The 17420-nt window shown below is 42.5% G+C and overlaps 1 protein-coding gene across 1 annotated transcript in view; it reads right to left on the bottom strand.

Annotated features, from left to right (window-relative positions):
* Positions 1-17420, bottom strand: part of LOC141091146 (saxiphilin-like) — a 137192-nt gene that overhangs the window by 79049 nt on the left and 40723 nt on the right. Inside the window, exons 8-9 of the mRNA XM_073576544.1 lie at positions 15506-15641; positions 1259-1314 (exon numbers count right to left, since the gene is read on the bottom strand). Of these exons, the coding sequence (XP_073432645.1) occupies positions 1259-1314; positions 15506-15641 (192 nt within the window). The remainder of the gene's footprint in view (positions 1-1258; positions 1315-15505; positions 15642-17420) is intronic.

Genomic DNA, 17420 nt, shown 5'->3' with positions numbered 1-17420 from the left:
AAAAATCAGAAATTTCAGAAATTTGCTAACGAAAAAAAAAATTGCTTGTGTCTCTATTTTCCAAGACCCATAACATTTTTAATTTTTGGAATATAGATCTGAGTGACGGCTTATTTCTTGTGACTTGAGCTGATGTTTTTACTGATACCATTTTGAATAGATACGATGTATTGATTGCCTCTTATTGCATTTTACTGCAATGTTGCAACAGCTGAAAAACAGAAATTCTGGAGTTTCGGTTTCTTCTTCTACTTATAACATTTATCTATCGCATTAATTTATTTTACGCTTTGATAGATCGGACTTTTACAAGTGAAACGATGCGAAATATGTTTTGATTTTTTTTTTTTTAATTGCTTTATTTTTAATGGGACTAAAGGGGGTGTGATTCAAACTTTTATATTATTTTTATTTCATATTTTTAAAAACATTTTTTAAACTTTTTATTGTATTTGTTAGTCCCCTTAGGGACTTAACGATCATCCGATTTCAGTGCTACAGCTCTGCCATGTTTAACGGAAATCATGGTCCTCTATGAACGCCAGCTACAGGCTGATTGTCACAGGGGTACCATAATTCATGGCATGTGGGTCTTCAGCAGACCCCTAACTGTCGTGGCAAGCATTCGGTGCCGTATGATATTGTCACAAGTGGGCCGACGAGAGCATGGAATGAGCTCCACTCCACTCGCGGCTGTTAGCGACAGATGATGGCTGAATAAGAAGAAAGCATGAGTAACAATGACATTGCCAGTGGCGATCCACACGATCCTATCTGCCTTGATAAGATCCTTTTATCATTGATTATTTATTTGGCGCTATTGTAAATAATAATATACATTGAGCGTACGTTTGCTGCCTTTGTTTGGAGCATACGTATTATTCTTGTTTCCTGTGAGTAAACTTGCTAGTATGGCAATCAGTGGTCATTTTTAAGAGTATTCACTAAAAATTACATTTTAAATGAACTTCCTTTATTAAAATTGTGATTTGTAAAGAAGGAAGTTCTTTGACCATTCAGTCTTGGTCTACCTGCACACACACAGTTTGTATTTATACGCTAAGAATAGGCGACAACCTGCTGTTGGTTTATACCTGCACACTGTTCAATAGCAGTCAGACATTATAAAAGTGAAATGCAGTGGAGATGTTGTGCTAGAATACTGTAGGGTTGCTCTTGTCACTCTGCCGGGCCCTAGTGATATGGCGGCATAGGTCCTAGTACAACAATAAAAATGACACCTAAATGACAACATTACCTGTTAATGCCGTGTCTTCTACAAAAGCCACATCTCCTTTACCATCCCTCAAACACCTGACCAAAGGGAAAAAAAGCATGTATTCATAAGTCTTTATTGTATACTCTCCTGCTACAAAAAAAACATTTAGCCATAATAAATATATGACTTATTGCCTGCCAGAACTAGATTCACCATAAAGGCCCCCATACACATTAGCCTAATACCTGCCAAAACCACCGATATCAACAGGTTCAGCCGACTAATGTGAGTGGAGCTGCCAAGGTGTCAGCCAGCAGATTTATAGAGAACACAGAAACGATCATTCAGTCGGGGAACTATCAGAATATGCGACTATCGGCTGAGAAACACTGTTCGTCAGACAGCCATCTAATGTGATAGATGGTTGATACCTATAGATTGTCCCACTGGGGAGATATTTGCTAAAAAGATAATTTATTTTAAGATACACTAAGTTTGTAGTAATTATGTATAATGTATTAATTGAGTGACCACAGTGCTGTGGAAGTGAGAAAAGGAGACACAGGCAAGAGTTGTTGGTTTTTTTTATTTCAATAATTATTTATTTAATGGCCTATGGCTCATTCTCGAACTATGGTCTCTCGATGAATGAAGGATCTGTAGGAAGATCAATCTTGTGCAAACCTAGATAAGTTCACCAGGGTCTTCTACGCCGTTATTTTGATTGTATCAAGCCATCAGATTGCTGGTCTTCCTCTTTGCCATGTTCCTTCTATACCTTAATGCCCTTCTCCAGTGATTTGTTCTCTGCGCATGATTTATCCAAGATAGGAAAGTCGTAGCTTGGTGATTCTGGCTTTCAGTGTCAGGTCTGGCTTGATTAGTTCCCGACATGACACTCGCTATCATAAATCTTCAGCACCACATTTCATAGTCATTTATTCTTCTGTCTTGTTTCTTTATTGTCCAGGTTTCACACTCATATGTTACTACAGAGTTGACAAGACTATGAACTAGCAGTGTCTTCATCACCAGTGAAATGTTCCTTGATTTGAAGACCTTGTCCAGTGACTTCATTGTTGATTTTCCCATAGCTATTCTCCTATTAACATCCAATATCATCGCTGCATTTTGGCTGATTATTGATCTGAGTAGGTTGAAGTCTTTTACAACTTTCAGTTTGTCGTCGTCCATCTCACACGAGTCCCGTTCATACCCGTCAGTAGTCAATTTCTTTGTCTTCTTTGTATTGAAAAAACAAAAACAAAACAAGTGCCAAGACTAAAATAATAACATTAATTGATTAAAAAGTTATGAACTTTATTGAATACAGAATATAAAAAATACATCGTTAAAATCTCAAAGCGCAGACACAAGGGCAAACTGGTGGATGAGCCACTGTAGGAACCCCAGTAATATAAAAATTCTCCATTGCAATGTGACATATATATAATATTAAATAAAGTACATAGTATATATTAATAATTCTAACATATAGTGACCCAATCACTATGACCATATACAAATGGCTATAGAGGAGTTATATACAGTACATCCTACAGATAAACATAGCAGAGAATATCAGATACAAAGTACAATAACTAGTAAAAATACCCTACCCACTAAACACCCGACACACGTTTCACAAATGTCTGACGAAGCATTGCTATGGCTGATACTGCCTCTTAAGACACCTTTCCCCTATCTGGATTTACAACTCTTTGATGTTTTTTTTTCTTTTCTTCTTTGTATTGAGTTGCACTCCCATGTTTTAACACTCCTTAATACAATAATTCCTTCATTCTACATTTGTTGTTATCAGTGTTGTATCGACTGCGTATTTAAGAATGTTGGTGATTTGTCTAGCAATTTTGATTCCTTCTTTTTCTGTAAGTTCAGCCTTCCTGACAATACCTTCTGTATATAAATTGAGAAATGGTGCAGCTTTGTCTGACGCCTCTCTCTACTTTGAACCATGCCATGTACCATGTTCCGTTTGGACTGTTGCTTCTTTCTCAATTTAAAGATTCCTGAAGCTAATCAGATGGCACGACACACACATAGCCTTATATCATTAATGCTATTATATAGCTTCTGGTGATCAACACAGTCTAAGAGGCTTTTCTGTAGTCAATGAAGCAAAAATTTCCATTATCCATCTAATATTAGCAATTACATCTCTTGTTTCTCTGCCTTTTATGAATCCTGCTTGTTCTTCTGCCAGCTCTTTGTTAAAGTAAGGCTGTAACGTCTTTGTAGGTTATTCAGTAGTATTTTGCTGGCATGAGGCAAGAGCGCAATAGTCCGATAGTTGCCACAGTCAGTAGAATCTCCCTTCCTCCGGATAGGATTAAACAACGATTTTGTCCAGTACTTGGGGCATTTACCAGTTGTCCACATCTGCTGACACAGACATGTGATGACATCAACTGTAGCATCAGAAGACTTTATTAGTTCTATTGGAATATTATCACATCCAGGCACTTTTTTGCTTGACAGAAGCTTTATCAAAGCAACAACTTCTTCTTTCAGGATGTTCGAATCTATCATTTCCTGTCTTTTTCTTCTTGTATCACTGAGTACTTCTTGTAGAGGTGTACCCTTTCTATCTTTCTTTGATCTGTCCTTTCTCAGTTAATTTGCTCCTGTTGGAATCTTTCAACATGCCCACTCATGGTTGAAACTTTCATTGTATCTCTTTGATTTTTAGGTATGCCTTCCTGGTGTTACCCCTCATATGTTCGCTTTTTATCTCTGTAAATATCTTTTGGTAATAAAGTTCTTTCTCTGCTTGAATGGCTGTATTTAGTCTTTTACTGATGTTGTCTATATCCTGCTTGTTAACTTTTGCTTTTAGCAGTCTTTCTTCGATGATCATTTAGGGTCTCTTCTGTTAACCATGGATGAGGGGGGTCTCTTCTGCCTCTTGTTTATTGTCTTACTAGATTCTTATCTCATTAATGATAGCCTTTATATGTGTCCATTATGACTCAGGCTTTCTTTCATCCATGTCCAGCGATGAAAATCGGTTGTGCCGACCATTCCAAAAACTTCAGTTATGTTGCTCAAATGAAAGTTGGAAAATGACCTGTTGTCTAGTCCATTTGTGCAGCTTAACGCTAATCTCTGATGTCAATTATCAGTACCACAGTCAGCTCCTGGCCTAATTTTAATAGTAATGATCAATTACATCCTTCTTTGGTGAATCTGATTCTTATAGGCCCCATTCGGTAATGTCAATGTGTAAATTCTCCGTTTGTGATTTTGGAAGAAGGCGTTCATGATGGACAGTTGATTTGTCATAAAAAAGTCAATGACTCTTCATTATAGCCTTGCTTCATTCAGCAAATTCAAAGTTTCCAAAAATGGTTCCATGTTTGCCCAATTTAGCATTAGAGTCTCCTATGATAATGAGTAAGTTTTGTTTTTGCATTGATTTCTTCTAGAACTTTATCACAGAATAATTCAACTTCAACATCTATTGTTGGTGAGTAGACATGTATAATTGTGAAATAGATTGGCACTCCTTGTAGTCATATCAAGATGACTATATCAATGACTGTATTGTACTTCGGGACAGTGGCGGCCAATCTTTTGTAGAGAATAAAAGCAACACCATTTCTTGTTTGGTTATCATTGCCAGAATAGTAGAACCAATGTTCGTTTGACTAGAAATGTTTAGATTGATTCCATCTTAGCTCGCTAATTCCGTTTAAGTCGAGTCCTGTTTTGGCCATTTCGGCTTTGACAATGTTGAATTTGTCTTGGTTCATGGTTTGCATATTCCAAGTTTCAAATGTTTTGATATCTCAACAGATTTTGATCTTCCACAGACTTTGATCTTCCTTTTCAACTAAGCGACATCAGCACCAAATCGTCCTTGCAGCTTAGATCCTGGCTCGTCATGAATATATTCAGATCGACCATCGGCTCTCCTCCAGTAGCTTGTTAAATGCTTTCTGACCTAGAGGTGCATCTGTAAGAAGATGAGCCAGAACAGAGTCAGCGGTTCCCGATACACTTTGGGACCGGAACTATTGGGACTGTGTCATGAGCGCTTCGGAGGTGACAGGCTATCATCCGGCGTCAGGCCTCAGGTCTGAGTGCCTGTCCATACAGACTGCTCCCTGAACCATCTGCCTCTAGGACCCAGTGTCGACCTCCTCCTGCCCTGAGAAGTCTGGATCTATTTAGTTAGTGGCTCAGCTGTGACCCAGTGCGGGTAATAGTTTCATTTCCACTTCTGCTTGCTAGAGTGTTGGACCTCCTCAGAGTGCTCCAGGTTGGTGTCTGGAATCCCTCTTCTGGTAACCGTATCTGGCGATTCAGCTAAGTGTTCCCCTGTTTGTCTCACCTTACCGTCTTTAGTTTAGCGGAGATTGCCTAGTGCGATCTCCCTCCTGTTCCCTATTCAGAACTAGGCCCCAGGGAGACTCAGGGTCTCAGGTTCCAGTTCGGCAATTGGTGAGGAACCAATATAGGGACTCGGTAGGAGTTCTAGGAAGAGATTAGATCTAGCCTAGGGGTCTCCAAATCCCTTCCTTAGTGTCTGGGCACCCATCCCCACTTCCCTCTATGTTACACTTGGTTTTCCCTCACCGGGCGTGACATTATTACCCGCCACACCGTTTAGAGAAAAAAAACAACAAAAAAACAAAATTGACACTTGGTTCATTTGTGCATGTGTTTTGTTAGTTTTGTGTTTTTTTTTGTTGGGTTTTTTTCCCCTCTCTCTCTCCCTTTGGAGATGGATGCAGTCACTGAGTTGGCTGAGTGACTTCGCTGTCTGTCTCTGTAAGTGACTGATCTCCGTCGGGAGGTTCTGCAGCAGCAGCAGCTGCAGGTCGCCAGTGTTGGGGCCTCTGCTGCTGGGCCGGGTCGGCCTAAACCTAAGATTGCTCTCCCTGACAGATTTTCAGGAGGCAGGGACAAGTTTTTTGTGTTTAAAGAGGCCTGCAAATTGTATTTCAAACTTCGTTCCTACTCATCTGGCAGTGAGGAGCAAAAAGTAGGGATTGTGATTTCTTTATTGCAGGGAGATCGACAATACTGGGCTTTTTCCTTACCACAGGACTCTGTGTGTCTCCAGTCTGTGGAAGGATTTTTTGGGGCCCTGGCCGTCATTTATGATGACCCTGACCGAGTGACCCTGGCGGAGTCTAGACTTTGCCGCCTCCTGCAGGGAAACCGGTCAGTAGAGTCATATAGCTCTGAATTCCGTAGGTGGGCAACTGACACAAAATGGAACTATGCAGCTCTTAAGAGCCAATTTTGTGAGGGTCTTTCTGAAAAACTAAAAGATGTTTTGGCTATGTATGAGGCTCCTGTGTCATTGGAGGCGGCTATTTCACTTGCTATACGTGTGGATAGACCCCTTCGGGATCGGTGGGTAAGGCCACTTTCCCCAGGTCCCTCTGGTGAGAGTCATTTCCCTCTGTCCGGGGATCAGCCTGGCAGTGAACCTGTGTTGGGGGAGGAGGTAGAACCCATGCAGTTAGGAGGGGCCGCAACCCCGTACTTCTCCGCTGATAGTCGCAAGAAAAAGGTGTTTGTTTTTTCTGCGGGAAAAGGGGCCATTATATTGGAGCCTGCCCTTTGGTACCAAGGCAAAAGGGTACTCTGTTAACCCTTGGTGGTCTGGAGTTAGATAAGCAGGCCATGCATTTTTCTTTTGCTCGCAGTTCCCGATTTGTCCTGTCAGCAGAGGTGGTGCTTGAGAGCAAGGCCGAGAACATTTCGGTGTTTGTTGACAGTGGAGCTGGAGTCAATATGGTGGACGCCGAGTTTGTGAGAACTCATGGTCTTGCTTGCTGTACATTAGCTAAGCCTATTTCCATTTTCACCGTTGATTCAGCTCCACTTGCACAGAAGACTCTCGCACAAATTGTTCATAATATAAAACTGAGGGTGGGGCCGACTCATTCTGAAATAATTCCATGCTATGTTTTAGAGGGGCTCCCCACTCCTATTGTGTTGGGCCTACCCTGGCTGGTCAGACATAATCCTGTAGTGGATTGACAAGCCAGGGAAATCATTGAATGGGGAGATTACTGTCAGGAGAACTGTCTGAATGTTTCCCTCTCTGCAGTCTCTGCTGAAATCTTGCTAGGATTTCTGAAGGGCTTTGAGGATGTCTTTTCGGAGAGGGGGAGTCAGGAACTACCCCCACATCGTGCGCACGATTGTCCCATTAACCCCTTTACCCCCAAGGGTGGTTTGCACGTTCATGACTGGGCCAATTTTTGCAATTCTGACCACTGTCCCTTTATGAGGTAATAACTCTGGAACGCTTCCATGGATCCTGGTGATTCTGACATTGTTTTCTCGTGACATATTGTACTTCATGTTAGTGGTAACATTTCATTCATATGACTTACGTTTATTTGTGAAAAAAACGAAAAAATGGCAAAAATTTTGAAAATTTCGCAATTTTCTAACTTTGAATTTTTATGCCCTTAAATCACAGAGATACAGCACACAAAAAACTTAATAAGTAACATTTCCCACATGTTTACTTTACATCAGCACAATTTTGGAACCAAATTTTTTTTTTTGTTAGGAAGTTATAAGGGTTAAAATCTGACCAGCGATTTCTCATTTTTACAACACCATTTTATTTTTACGGACCACATCACATTTGAAGCCACTTTGAGGGGTCTATATGATAAAAAATACCCAAAAGTGACACCATTCTAAAAACTGCACCCCTCAAGGTGCTCAAAACCACATTCAAGAAGTTTATTAACCCTTCAGGTGCTTCACAGGAATTTTTTGAATATTTTTTAAAAAAAGAACATTTAACTTTTTTTTCGCAAAAAAAATATTTCAGGTTCAATTTTTTTTATTTTACCAAGGGTAACAGGAGAAACTGGACTGGAAAATTTATTGTGCAATTTGTCCTGAGCACGCTGATACCTGATATGTGGGGGGAACCACTCTTTCGGCCCATGGCAGAACTCAGAAGGGAAGGAGCGCCGTTTGACTTTTTAAATGCAAAATTGGCTGGAATTCTGATCGGACGCCATGTCACATTTGGAGAGCCCCTGATGTACCTAAACAGTGGAAACCCGCCACAAGTGACCCCATTTTGGAAACTAGACCCCCCAAGGAACTTATCTAGATATGTGGTGAGAACTTTCAACCCACAAGGGCCTCACAGAAGTTTATAACGTGCAGTGGTACAATTAAAAAATCATATTTTTTCCACAAAAATGATCTTTTCACCCCCCATTTTTATTTTCCCAAGGGTAACAGGACCCTAAAAGTTATTGTACAATTTGTCCTGAGTACGCTGATACCCCATATGTGGGTGTAAACGACTATTTGGGTGCATGGCAGAGCTCGGAAGGGAAGCAGCGCCATTTGACTTTTTGGCTGGAATTGAGATCGGACACCATGTTGCGTTTGGAAAGCCCCTGATGCACCAAAACAGTGGAAACCCCCCACAAATGACACCATTTTGGAAACTAGACCCCCCAAGGAACCTATCTAGATGTTTGGTGAAAACTTTGAACCCCCAAGGGCTTCACAGAAGTTTATAACGTACAGCCGTACAATTATAAAATCATATTTTTTCCACAAAAATGATCTTTTCACCCTCAAATCTTACATTCCCAAGGGTAACAGGACCCTAAAAGTTATTGTGCAATTTGTCCTGAGTACGCTGATACCCCATATGTGGGGGTAAACCACTATTTGGGCGCATGGCAGAGCTTGGAAGGGAAGCAGTGCCATTTGACTTTTTTGGCTGGAATTGAGATCGGACACCATGTCGCGTTTGGAAAGCCCTTGATGTACCTAAACAGTGGAATCCCCCCACAAGTGACCCCATTTTGGAAACTAGACCCTCTAAGGAACTTATCTAGATGTGTGGTGAGCACTTTTAACTCCCCCAGTGCTTCACAGAAGTTTATAACGCCCGGGCGTGAAAATAAAAAATAGTATTTTTTCCACAAACATGATCATTTAGTCCCCATTTTTTAATTTTCCCAAGGGTACCAGGAGAAAATGGACCCCTAAAGTTGTTGTCCAATTTGTGCTGAGTACCCTGATACCCCATATGTGGAAGAAAACTACTGTATGGGCCCATGTCGGGGCTCGGAAGGGAAGTAGTGATGTTTTTGAATGCAGACTTTGATGGAATGCTCTGCGGGTGTCATGTTGCCTTTGGAGAGCCCCTGATGTACCTAAACAGTGGAAACCCCCCACACATGCACCATTTTGGAAACTAGACCTCCTAAGGAACTTATCTAGATGTGTGCTGAGCACTTTGAACCCCCAAGGGCTTCACAGAAGTTTATAATGCCCGGGCGTGAAAATAAAAATATCATATTTTTTCCACAAACATGATCATTTAGTCCCCAATTTTTTTATTTTCCCAAGGGTACCAGGAGAAAATGGACCCCAAAAGTTGTTGTCCAGTTTGTCCTGAGTACCCTGATACCCCATATGTGTATTACATATATAAAAATATAGTGCGATATTGGTGCATGTTGTTATTATGGTGTAATTTGTAATGGGTATACTGTTCAAATTATTACGTGGGATTGCAGTAATGAATTGTGCCTTGTAAGGCACTTGGATTTATTAATGGTGGTTACATGGACACATTAGGCTTTTTTGATGAAAAGGGAATTTTTTCTCAGCAATGGCTAATGTATGCTAGTATTTTATTTGTAAGTGTGCAATGGTTTCTCATTGAAAAAAGAAAAATAAATACTAATGATAGGTTAGGGTAACTTATTTAAACTTTGTGCCCTGAATATAGTCCTTCTTTTGCCATATACACTATGTTAGTTGCTGCCTTTCCATCTTATCCTAATTTACACTAATATCTTGCATTTGCACTTTAATTGATTTGACAGCCCCTTTTATTAGCCCACGTGGTTCCTTGTGCTGAGAGACTGTGCGCATGCCGGGATCGTGCAATGCCTTGAGGAATTTGCAGCGGTCAGCAGTGTTCCTCGGTATCCCAGTGTCCTAATAGGACCTGGCGTTACCCGGACCACGTGACCGCCAATCGTTCCTCCCATTGGTTGGCGGAGGTGACGTGATTCCGTGCATGCGCCGTTTGTGGTTTTATTTGGAAGGCACAGGACCTTTTTTCACGCAGGCACAGTGAGTAGACACAGGGTGATGACGCTTTTTAGTCAGGTGTGACATTTTGATAGTGGTCTTTTTGTATTTAAATGGGATGGCCCCCTGTTCTGACACGCCTCCATGATGAAGCAGTGCGAAACGCGTGTCGGGGCATAAGGGATGCCTAGGAAGCACCACCAGCTTGCGGTATGTAGTAATGGCAACTATAGATACATCTGGCTTGTTCATTAAGCATGTGATACCGATAGGGAGGACACTTAGGGGCTACACGTGATTGTCCCACTAAATTCAGTAATATGCCTGGAGGTAGTTGTAAGTTGTTATAGGGGACTACATCATTTTGCATTATTCATGCTCTTTTTGTGCCTTTCCCCATCTGGGAATGCAATGAATTTATATCCAATGTTATGCCATACATTTATGCCTTTATCGCTGTAGTGGTGTACTTCCATAACTTATGGGTCTCTGTCAATTTTGTCTGGCACCTTCTTTTTAACCGGTTTCGATTGTGTATTTTTGTACAATAAAAATTTGTTTATTTAAGATGTACCATTGTGTGGCACCTATTCTTAATTAGAAATTAAGGTTGTCACAAGGTGATAATAGGTTTAAGATTGAAGCCCATTAGAAGAGAGAAATCACGGGAGAATCATGAATAGGTCATAGGAGACAATCTGATACAGAAGCGCTGTGCAGTAACGGGTGGGAGCCGATGAAAAATGCGCTCTCTCTTAGATTGTAGATCAACCGGACAGCCCTAAGCCACAACGCACGTCTCGTGGCGTTTGATAATCCTGCTGCTCTCACTGTCAATCTCATGGAGTCAGCGGAGGTGTCCATCAGAAAAACTGCTGCCCCATGTAGTAGATACATATCTGCCAGGATTTTTTCTCTTGAAACTTTGGTGGCAAGTCGTTCCTCCAGCTGCTGCAGCCAGAAACGCGTCGTGCAGGTTCCGGCTACTGCGGGCTTCAATCACCCGCTGCTGATGTATGTCTCAAATAGGAATCTGCTTTTTTGTCTTGTGGGTCCCTGAGTACCCCTGAGTCCTCTAGGGGCAGCTCCGATTTTTTTGATGACCTGGACACTGCCACGTCAATCTTCAGGACCTTGTCCCATATTTCTGCGTCCTTATGCTCAAAGGGTTATATCCTTTTGGAGGAGGAGGGGAGGGCTCCCGACTTCTCCAGCTCCTTCCATTCTTTTTCAATGAGTGCCTGGACCTTCTCTTTGACTAGAAAGGTCCATTTTTTCCTTTCCTGTAGTCCCCCAAACATGACATCCTCCAGGGATTTAGCTGTTTTTTCCTCCTGTAGGCCTATAGTCACTCTAATGGCCTTGAGGAGTGCATCCGTATCTTCTATTGGAAAACACAGCTTACCACCCGCGTCACTATCTGAGGAGGAGGAGGAGGAGGAGGATGGGGGTTCGGCCTGAGATAAGGCCGAGGAAGAGTCTGAGATAGAGCTAGATGGAGGATCCTTCCCATTCTTTTTCCCTTTTTTTTAATAACGCTTTAAGGGACCCCTCCACTTCCGACCTGATGACTGATCTAAGGCTGGCTGTGAAGCTGGGGGGCTTCCTCCGCCATGGTTCGCTGGATGCAGCTGGAACAAAGGTCCTTCTGCCAATCTCTTGCTAGGGGACTTTTACATATGGCACAATCCTTATTATTCTTCTTACTCCCTGATTTTTTAGGCCTTTCCTAAGGAATTAAATACACAAAAGAAGGGGCCTATTAATCAGTTTACTAACATTCACGAAGGTCACTCACCACCCGCAACCAAGGGTACCGGACTTGGAGGCTGTGGAGGGGCACGTGACGTGTGCTCGCTGGACATCGTGGAGTCCCCAGACCTGTGGCTGGGATGACTGCTGCTTTTGTCACTCGCAGAAAATTGTCCTTAGGGGTCTGCGGATTAATGTGTTTCCAACTTTTGACTTGGGCGACGAGAATCTTATTAACCGTTGGATTAAAGCAGCTAATACGTGCTCCCTTGAATTTATTTCAATTATTATTGAAAAGAATATTATGTCATTAAAAGCTATTGAAATGGAAATGACACGTTACAGAAAACCCTCCAACAGGGACTAAGTGCAGAACATTTTCAAGAAATGATTAAAAATCTGGATAAAGAGGTGGAGAAATGGGAGAACAATATTATTACAAATAAACAGAAGAAATATGAGAGTGATGTTGGAGACTTTGAGTGAAACAAAATTTTTCGCTGGCAGATGAAGAAAGAACCAATTTAGAGGAGTTACTCCAGGAGTTCCTCAATTGTTTCTGGTTCTTCCATGAGTGAAGGGGGTGGATCAACTTATGAGGAAAGGCATGGCCCAAGATGTTTAAGAAAAATCCAGTAGCGAGGAAGAGAGAAAAGGATGGCATTAAGGTAATAAATCTATCTACACATCAGCTCACAATAGCTCAGGAAAATGTTCTATCTAGGGGCCTGACCTTCTCTCCTTCATCTGATCTTGATTTATTTACAGTTATAATGGATCTCCACCTTTTTTCAAGAAAATTGATTTTGAAGATGCTGCATCACAGAGGGGAGGGGGGAGCAGATCTTTCTAGTATAGAGGAACAGCAGGCTTTGGAGACTCTTGAATCATTAATTGATGAAAACAGCCCAACAGTGAGTATTGATTTCCCAGTGAGGAAATTCAATAAATCAAAAAAAATTTCCATCACTAACTTTGGTACCTGCGGTAGACACTTTTACCAAGATGGTTTCATTGGAAATTGAGGAGATTAAAAAGTCTAACAATGAGTCCTTTCATAATTTGAGTAGGGTTGAAAGGGAGGCCTTACAACAATTGAAGGAATGGGATGATGTTGTCTTCAAAATGGCTGACAAAGGCGGCAATATAGTAGTTTGGCCTAATACGATGTATGAAATCCAGGCATACAAAATCCTGCTCTGACCTCATGGTTACCCGGCAGTACTAACCCCGACATCCGCCTTTAAATAGGCTGCCTTAGTCCCGGTGAGCATCTTTCCCCTCCCCATGCGACCGTCGGCCGACCGCCTCCACAAAAAAAGCCGGCCAGAGTCATACAGGGCGCTATGTTGCCGTCGCCTTGCCAACGTCAGCCTGGCACGCTACCAGAATACATGGCGCCACCGACGTCAGCGACCGGAAGACGCCCCCGGTCCTTCCCATGTCAGGCTCTCAGAGGGAGCTGGCCCGGGGGCGCGCGAGGGGAGGGAGGCGCGGCGAAGCGTCCAGGGCTCAGGAGCTGCCTGCCATGCCCGCATGAACAGGAAGCCCCAGGGGGACCCCGCGGACTGCGCATCCAGGAACCCGACGGCCGGCACCTGGAAAAATGAGCATCATTGCATTTCTTATGCATTTTTGGTGTACACCTGATACATGACAAGCACTTTTTGCATTTTGTGCCCCCCATTTTTCCTCATAGATTGTAAGCTTGTGAGCAGGGCCCTCATTCACCTTGGTATGTGTTGACCTACAGTATGTGTTACGGCCTTGTAGCGATACGACCCGGTCAGGATCGCTGGTGCATCGCTAAATGGTCGCTAGTGAGCTACCAAACAGGCAGGTCTCACCAGCGATGCAGCGACGCAGCAGCAGTCGTTACTTACCTGTCAGACGCAGCGATGATGACGTCCTCCGCCCGCGTCCACGCGTCGCTCGTCGGCGCCAGCAGGAAGCCGCCACCGAGAAACGGCCCAGGACGTTCTCGCATGATCAGCAATAGCCAGTGGGGAAGCTGGTCGGAGGTAAGTGTCACATATAGCGATATCGCTAGCAATATTGCTGCTGCGTCACAAAATCGGTGACGCTTTAGCGATATTGCTAACGATATCACTACGTGTGAAGCCCCCTTTACTCTGTAAAGTATTATCTTGTTTGTTCAAGTACCCTTTGAATTGCTAAGTCCTGTGGGATATGTTAGCGCTATAAACATGATTATTTTATTAGATTATTATTATAGAAGTTTCTGATTCTACACTTCAAAACATAACATTTTTTTACGTGTGTTTCTAAGCCTCCCCATAGAAGCCTATAGGGAAAAAACACGAAAAATGCATAAGTCAACAGCGTCTTTAAATTCTCAGTGGGTGTGACTTTTCAAGAATTACATACACCCTTGTACAGTTAAATGCAATTAAAATCTGAGCAAAAAGACGCATCAAAAAGAAGCAGTATTTTTTTCTACATAGTAACATAGCCAAAAGGTTTAAATAACTGTTGGACGAACGCTATCCCTCCTGACACCCCCATGTACATGAATGCTCGGTAGAATACTCATGTGCTTTGGTGCAACATATCAAAAAGATTGGATTTTTAATTCAAAACGCCTGATTCTTATCTTCTCCAACATCATCTCTCAGGGTGGAGTCGGGAGGGCTTCATACACATTAGATCAGTGCTTCCCAACTTCCATCCTCAAGGCCCACCACCAGGTCATGTCTCCAAGATTTCCTTAGTATTGCACAGGTGATGGAATTATTACCTGTGCAATACTAAGGAAATTCTGAAAGCATGACCAGATGGTGGATCTTGAGGACCTGAGTTGGGAAACAAAGCATTACATCATGGATCGATCCCATCAAAATCAGAACATTTGGACTACTTTGATCTAATGTACATGGGTTCATTGAAGGAGCTGAATACTTCTAGACAATTGCTCCTTATTTGTTCCAATGCCCCTCAAAAAGGAAAAACGCTTGATGCTGACCTCACAAAGCAATGCCATTGCAATGATGTTGATGCTGCAAATCCCAGGAGTCACTTGACATTGGTGTCACGTGGCCTCTTCAGCCCACCAGAGGTTGCTGATTTGCTGCAGGCTTCACTATAGAACAGATTTCCACTCAATAGATTGGCTAGATTTTTTTATTCTCTATTAATCTCAGCGACAGATTTGGAATATAAAGGTGTGACTGAATTTTCTTTGAGAAAAAATGCCTTACTTGGTTCTGTTGTTTCTTTAGAATGGAATTTTGCTCTGTCAAGCTCTCTTTAACATGGTTATAGTTGCATTGTCAGACAAGATACGAGAAAAAAAATTCTCAGAGGATAATAAGAGTCAAATGGTAAATTTCAAAAAGTTACACAAACATTAAATTGTGATGCAGCAAAAATAAGTAGCATCAAAAACTCACTAAAAACTCCTCATAGAAACACAACCATAAAAGTTGCATAGTACTTCACCTAAAGGCTCCTTCATCCCCATAGTACGGCTCTCCAGGACCACGTGTGCACTGATCTTCCTGACCGGCACACTGCTCACACAGGTTCGCCTCTTGGGCTCCTGGGGCACAGCTCGCAGAGAAGATCTCTGAGGCAACTATGGTGGAAACGGAGTGTAGTTAATTTCTAGAAATGATGTCACTAATACAGATTGTTCAGCACTATTTATTTTTTACTTGAATACCGGTAAAAAACTTTAAACATCATCTGTTATTTGGTATTAAAAGATAACCTGGAAAGGACCTGATAGTACATTGCAACTAAAAGAATAAATTATTAGAGGAGATGAATACTGTAAATACTGTATGTTCGAGTGGAGTGGAATTTTACACACATTTTTGTAAATTGCTTCTGTAATATTCCAATAATATGGTGATCTCTGGCCTCCATTTTTCTGTTCCGAAAAAAGATCATAAAAATATTAGAAAAATACTTATGCTCCCTTTATTGCTTACCTCTCTGGCCCCTCTATTCTCAACATCACCCATCCACCTCTCGTTACAGCTTCTTACCACCGCCACGAGCCCTGAAATCCCAGGGCCTCCTCACGCTAGGGTTCCAATGAAGCTGATTGCGCAGATTTGTCCTGAGCTGAATCAGAGCTGGAAGTCCCAGCTTAGTGAGAGGCCCAGGAGAGTTCTGCACCTGTGCGTGGAAGGTCACGGTGAATGTCGTTATATGAGATCACGCAAAACCCTATTGTAAGTTAGCTAGGGGATTCAGCGGTAATAAGAAGATGTGGTTGTAGGGAAGGTGACCTGACGGACGGACTTATTAGTAAGAAGAAAGGAGGGTTTGCACAGTTTAGGCAGATAGCAGTTATGACAGTGGGGAAACAGCTAGGAAAGTGTAGATGACGTGCAGTACCTTGGGTTGACCACTAGATGGCAGGGAGGAGTGTAAGTTCAGGACTTAACAGCAGCTTAGGGCTTTAGAAACCGTTGGTCATGGGGGCGGAGTTACAGGGAACCGGGAAAGTTATAAATTTGACAGGAGGGTTCCAGAAAGTTCCAGTCCCCGGGAGGTGCTCAAGAGACAAGGAGTCTGTGACAGTTTGTGTGCTGTGAGGAGAGCCAAACCAGGGGACTGAGGAGAGAGGAAGTCAGGGGGGTGGTCCTGACAGGGAGTACCGCAGTACAGACGAGGCCCCGGAGAGAAGCGTACCGTATTGAAGACGATAACTGACCAGTAAAAGTGCTGATGGTGAACGGGCCTAAGGCGGCCACAGTGACTGCGCAGACAGGATCGTCGCTAAGCGAAAAAGGGACGGTATGTGTAATTACATCCCTGGTGGAAAAGTACGGTGTGTGAGTGTGTAACGGGGCCTGGACACAGAGGGCCGTGAAGAGAATTGCGGTGTATCGTGAGGGCTGTCAGTCGGACGGCGGAAAATAAACTTGGACCTGTTGCACCTGAAATCTGCCTCCATCTTGTGTCTATACGTCACTGCGCGGTATACAGAGGGACCACCCCCCAGCCCTGCCCACGACCCTACACTGTCAGGACAGAACAGGTGATGAAAAGAAGTGGAGGAGCCGGAGAGGTGAAAGGTAAGGTGAGTATCAGTATTTTTACATCTTATGTTTAGTATGCACTGGGGTCTCTCTAGATCCCAGATTATAATAAAGAAGAATAAATTAGTGGAGAAAATCTTAACTACGAATTGAATTTCCTGGGAAAAATTAATTAGAATTTTGCCTGATCCGCTCATCTCTAAATTAGTCAATAGCCTGGAAATCTGCAGGAGAGAACTTTACGCTTGAAGCGATTCTCTATATTTGTTGTTTCAGTAAAGATATTTCCAAATGTAGATTCAGTGATTTTTACTAATCAAATTGGCCCCTTTCACACAACAATATGATATGGTGTACAAGAA

Source organism: Dendrobates tinctorius, unplaced genomic scaffold, assembly GCF_039654945.1.
Source record: "Dendrobates tinctorius isolate UK_male_01 unplaced genomic scaffold, ASM3965494v1 ptg000049l, whole genome shotgun sequence".
Classification (NCBI taxonomy): Eukaryota; Metazoa; Chordata; class Amphibia; order Anura; family Dendrobatidae; genus Dendrobates; species Dendrobates tinctorius.
The sequence above is the reverse complement of the archived record's forward strand: the minus strand, read 5'-3'. Positions and strand labels throughout refer to the sequence as shown.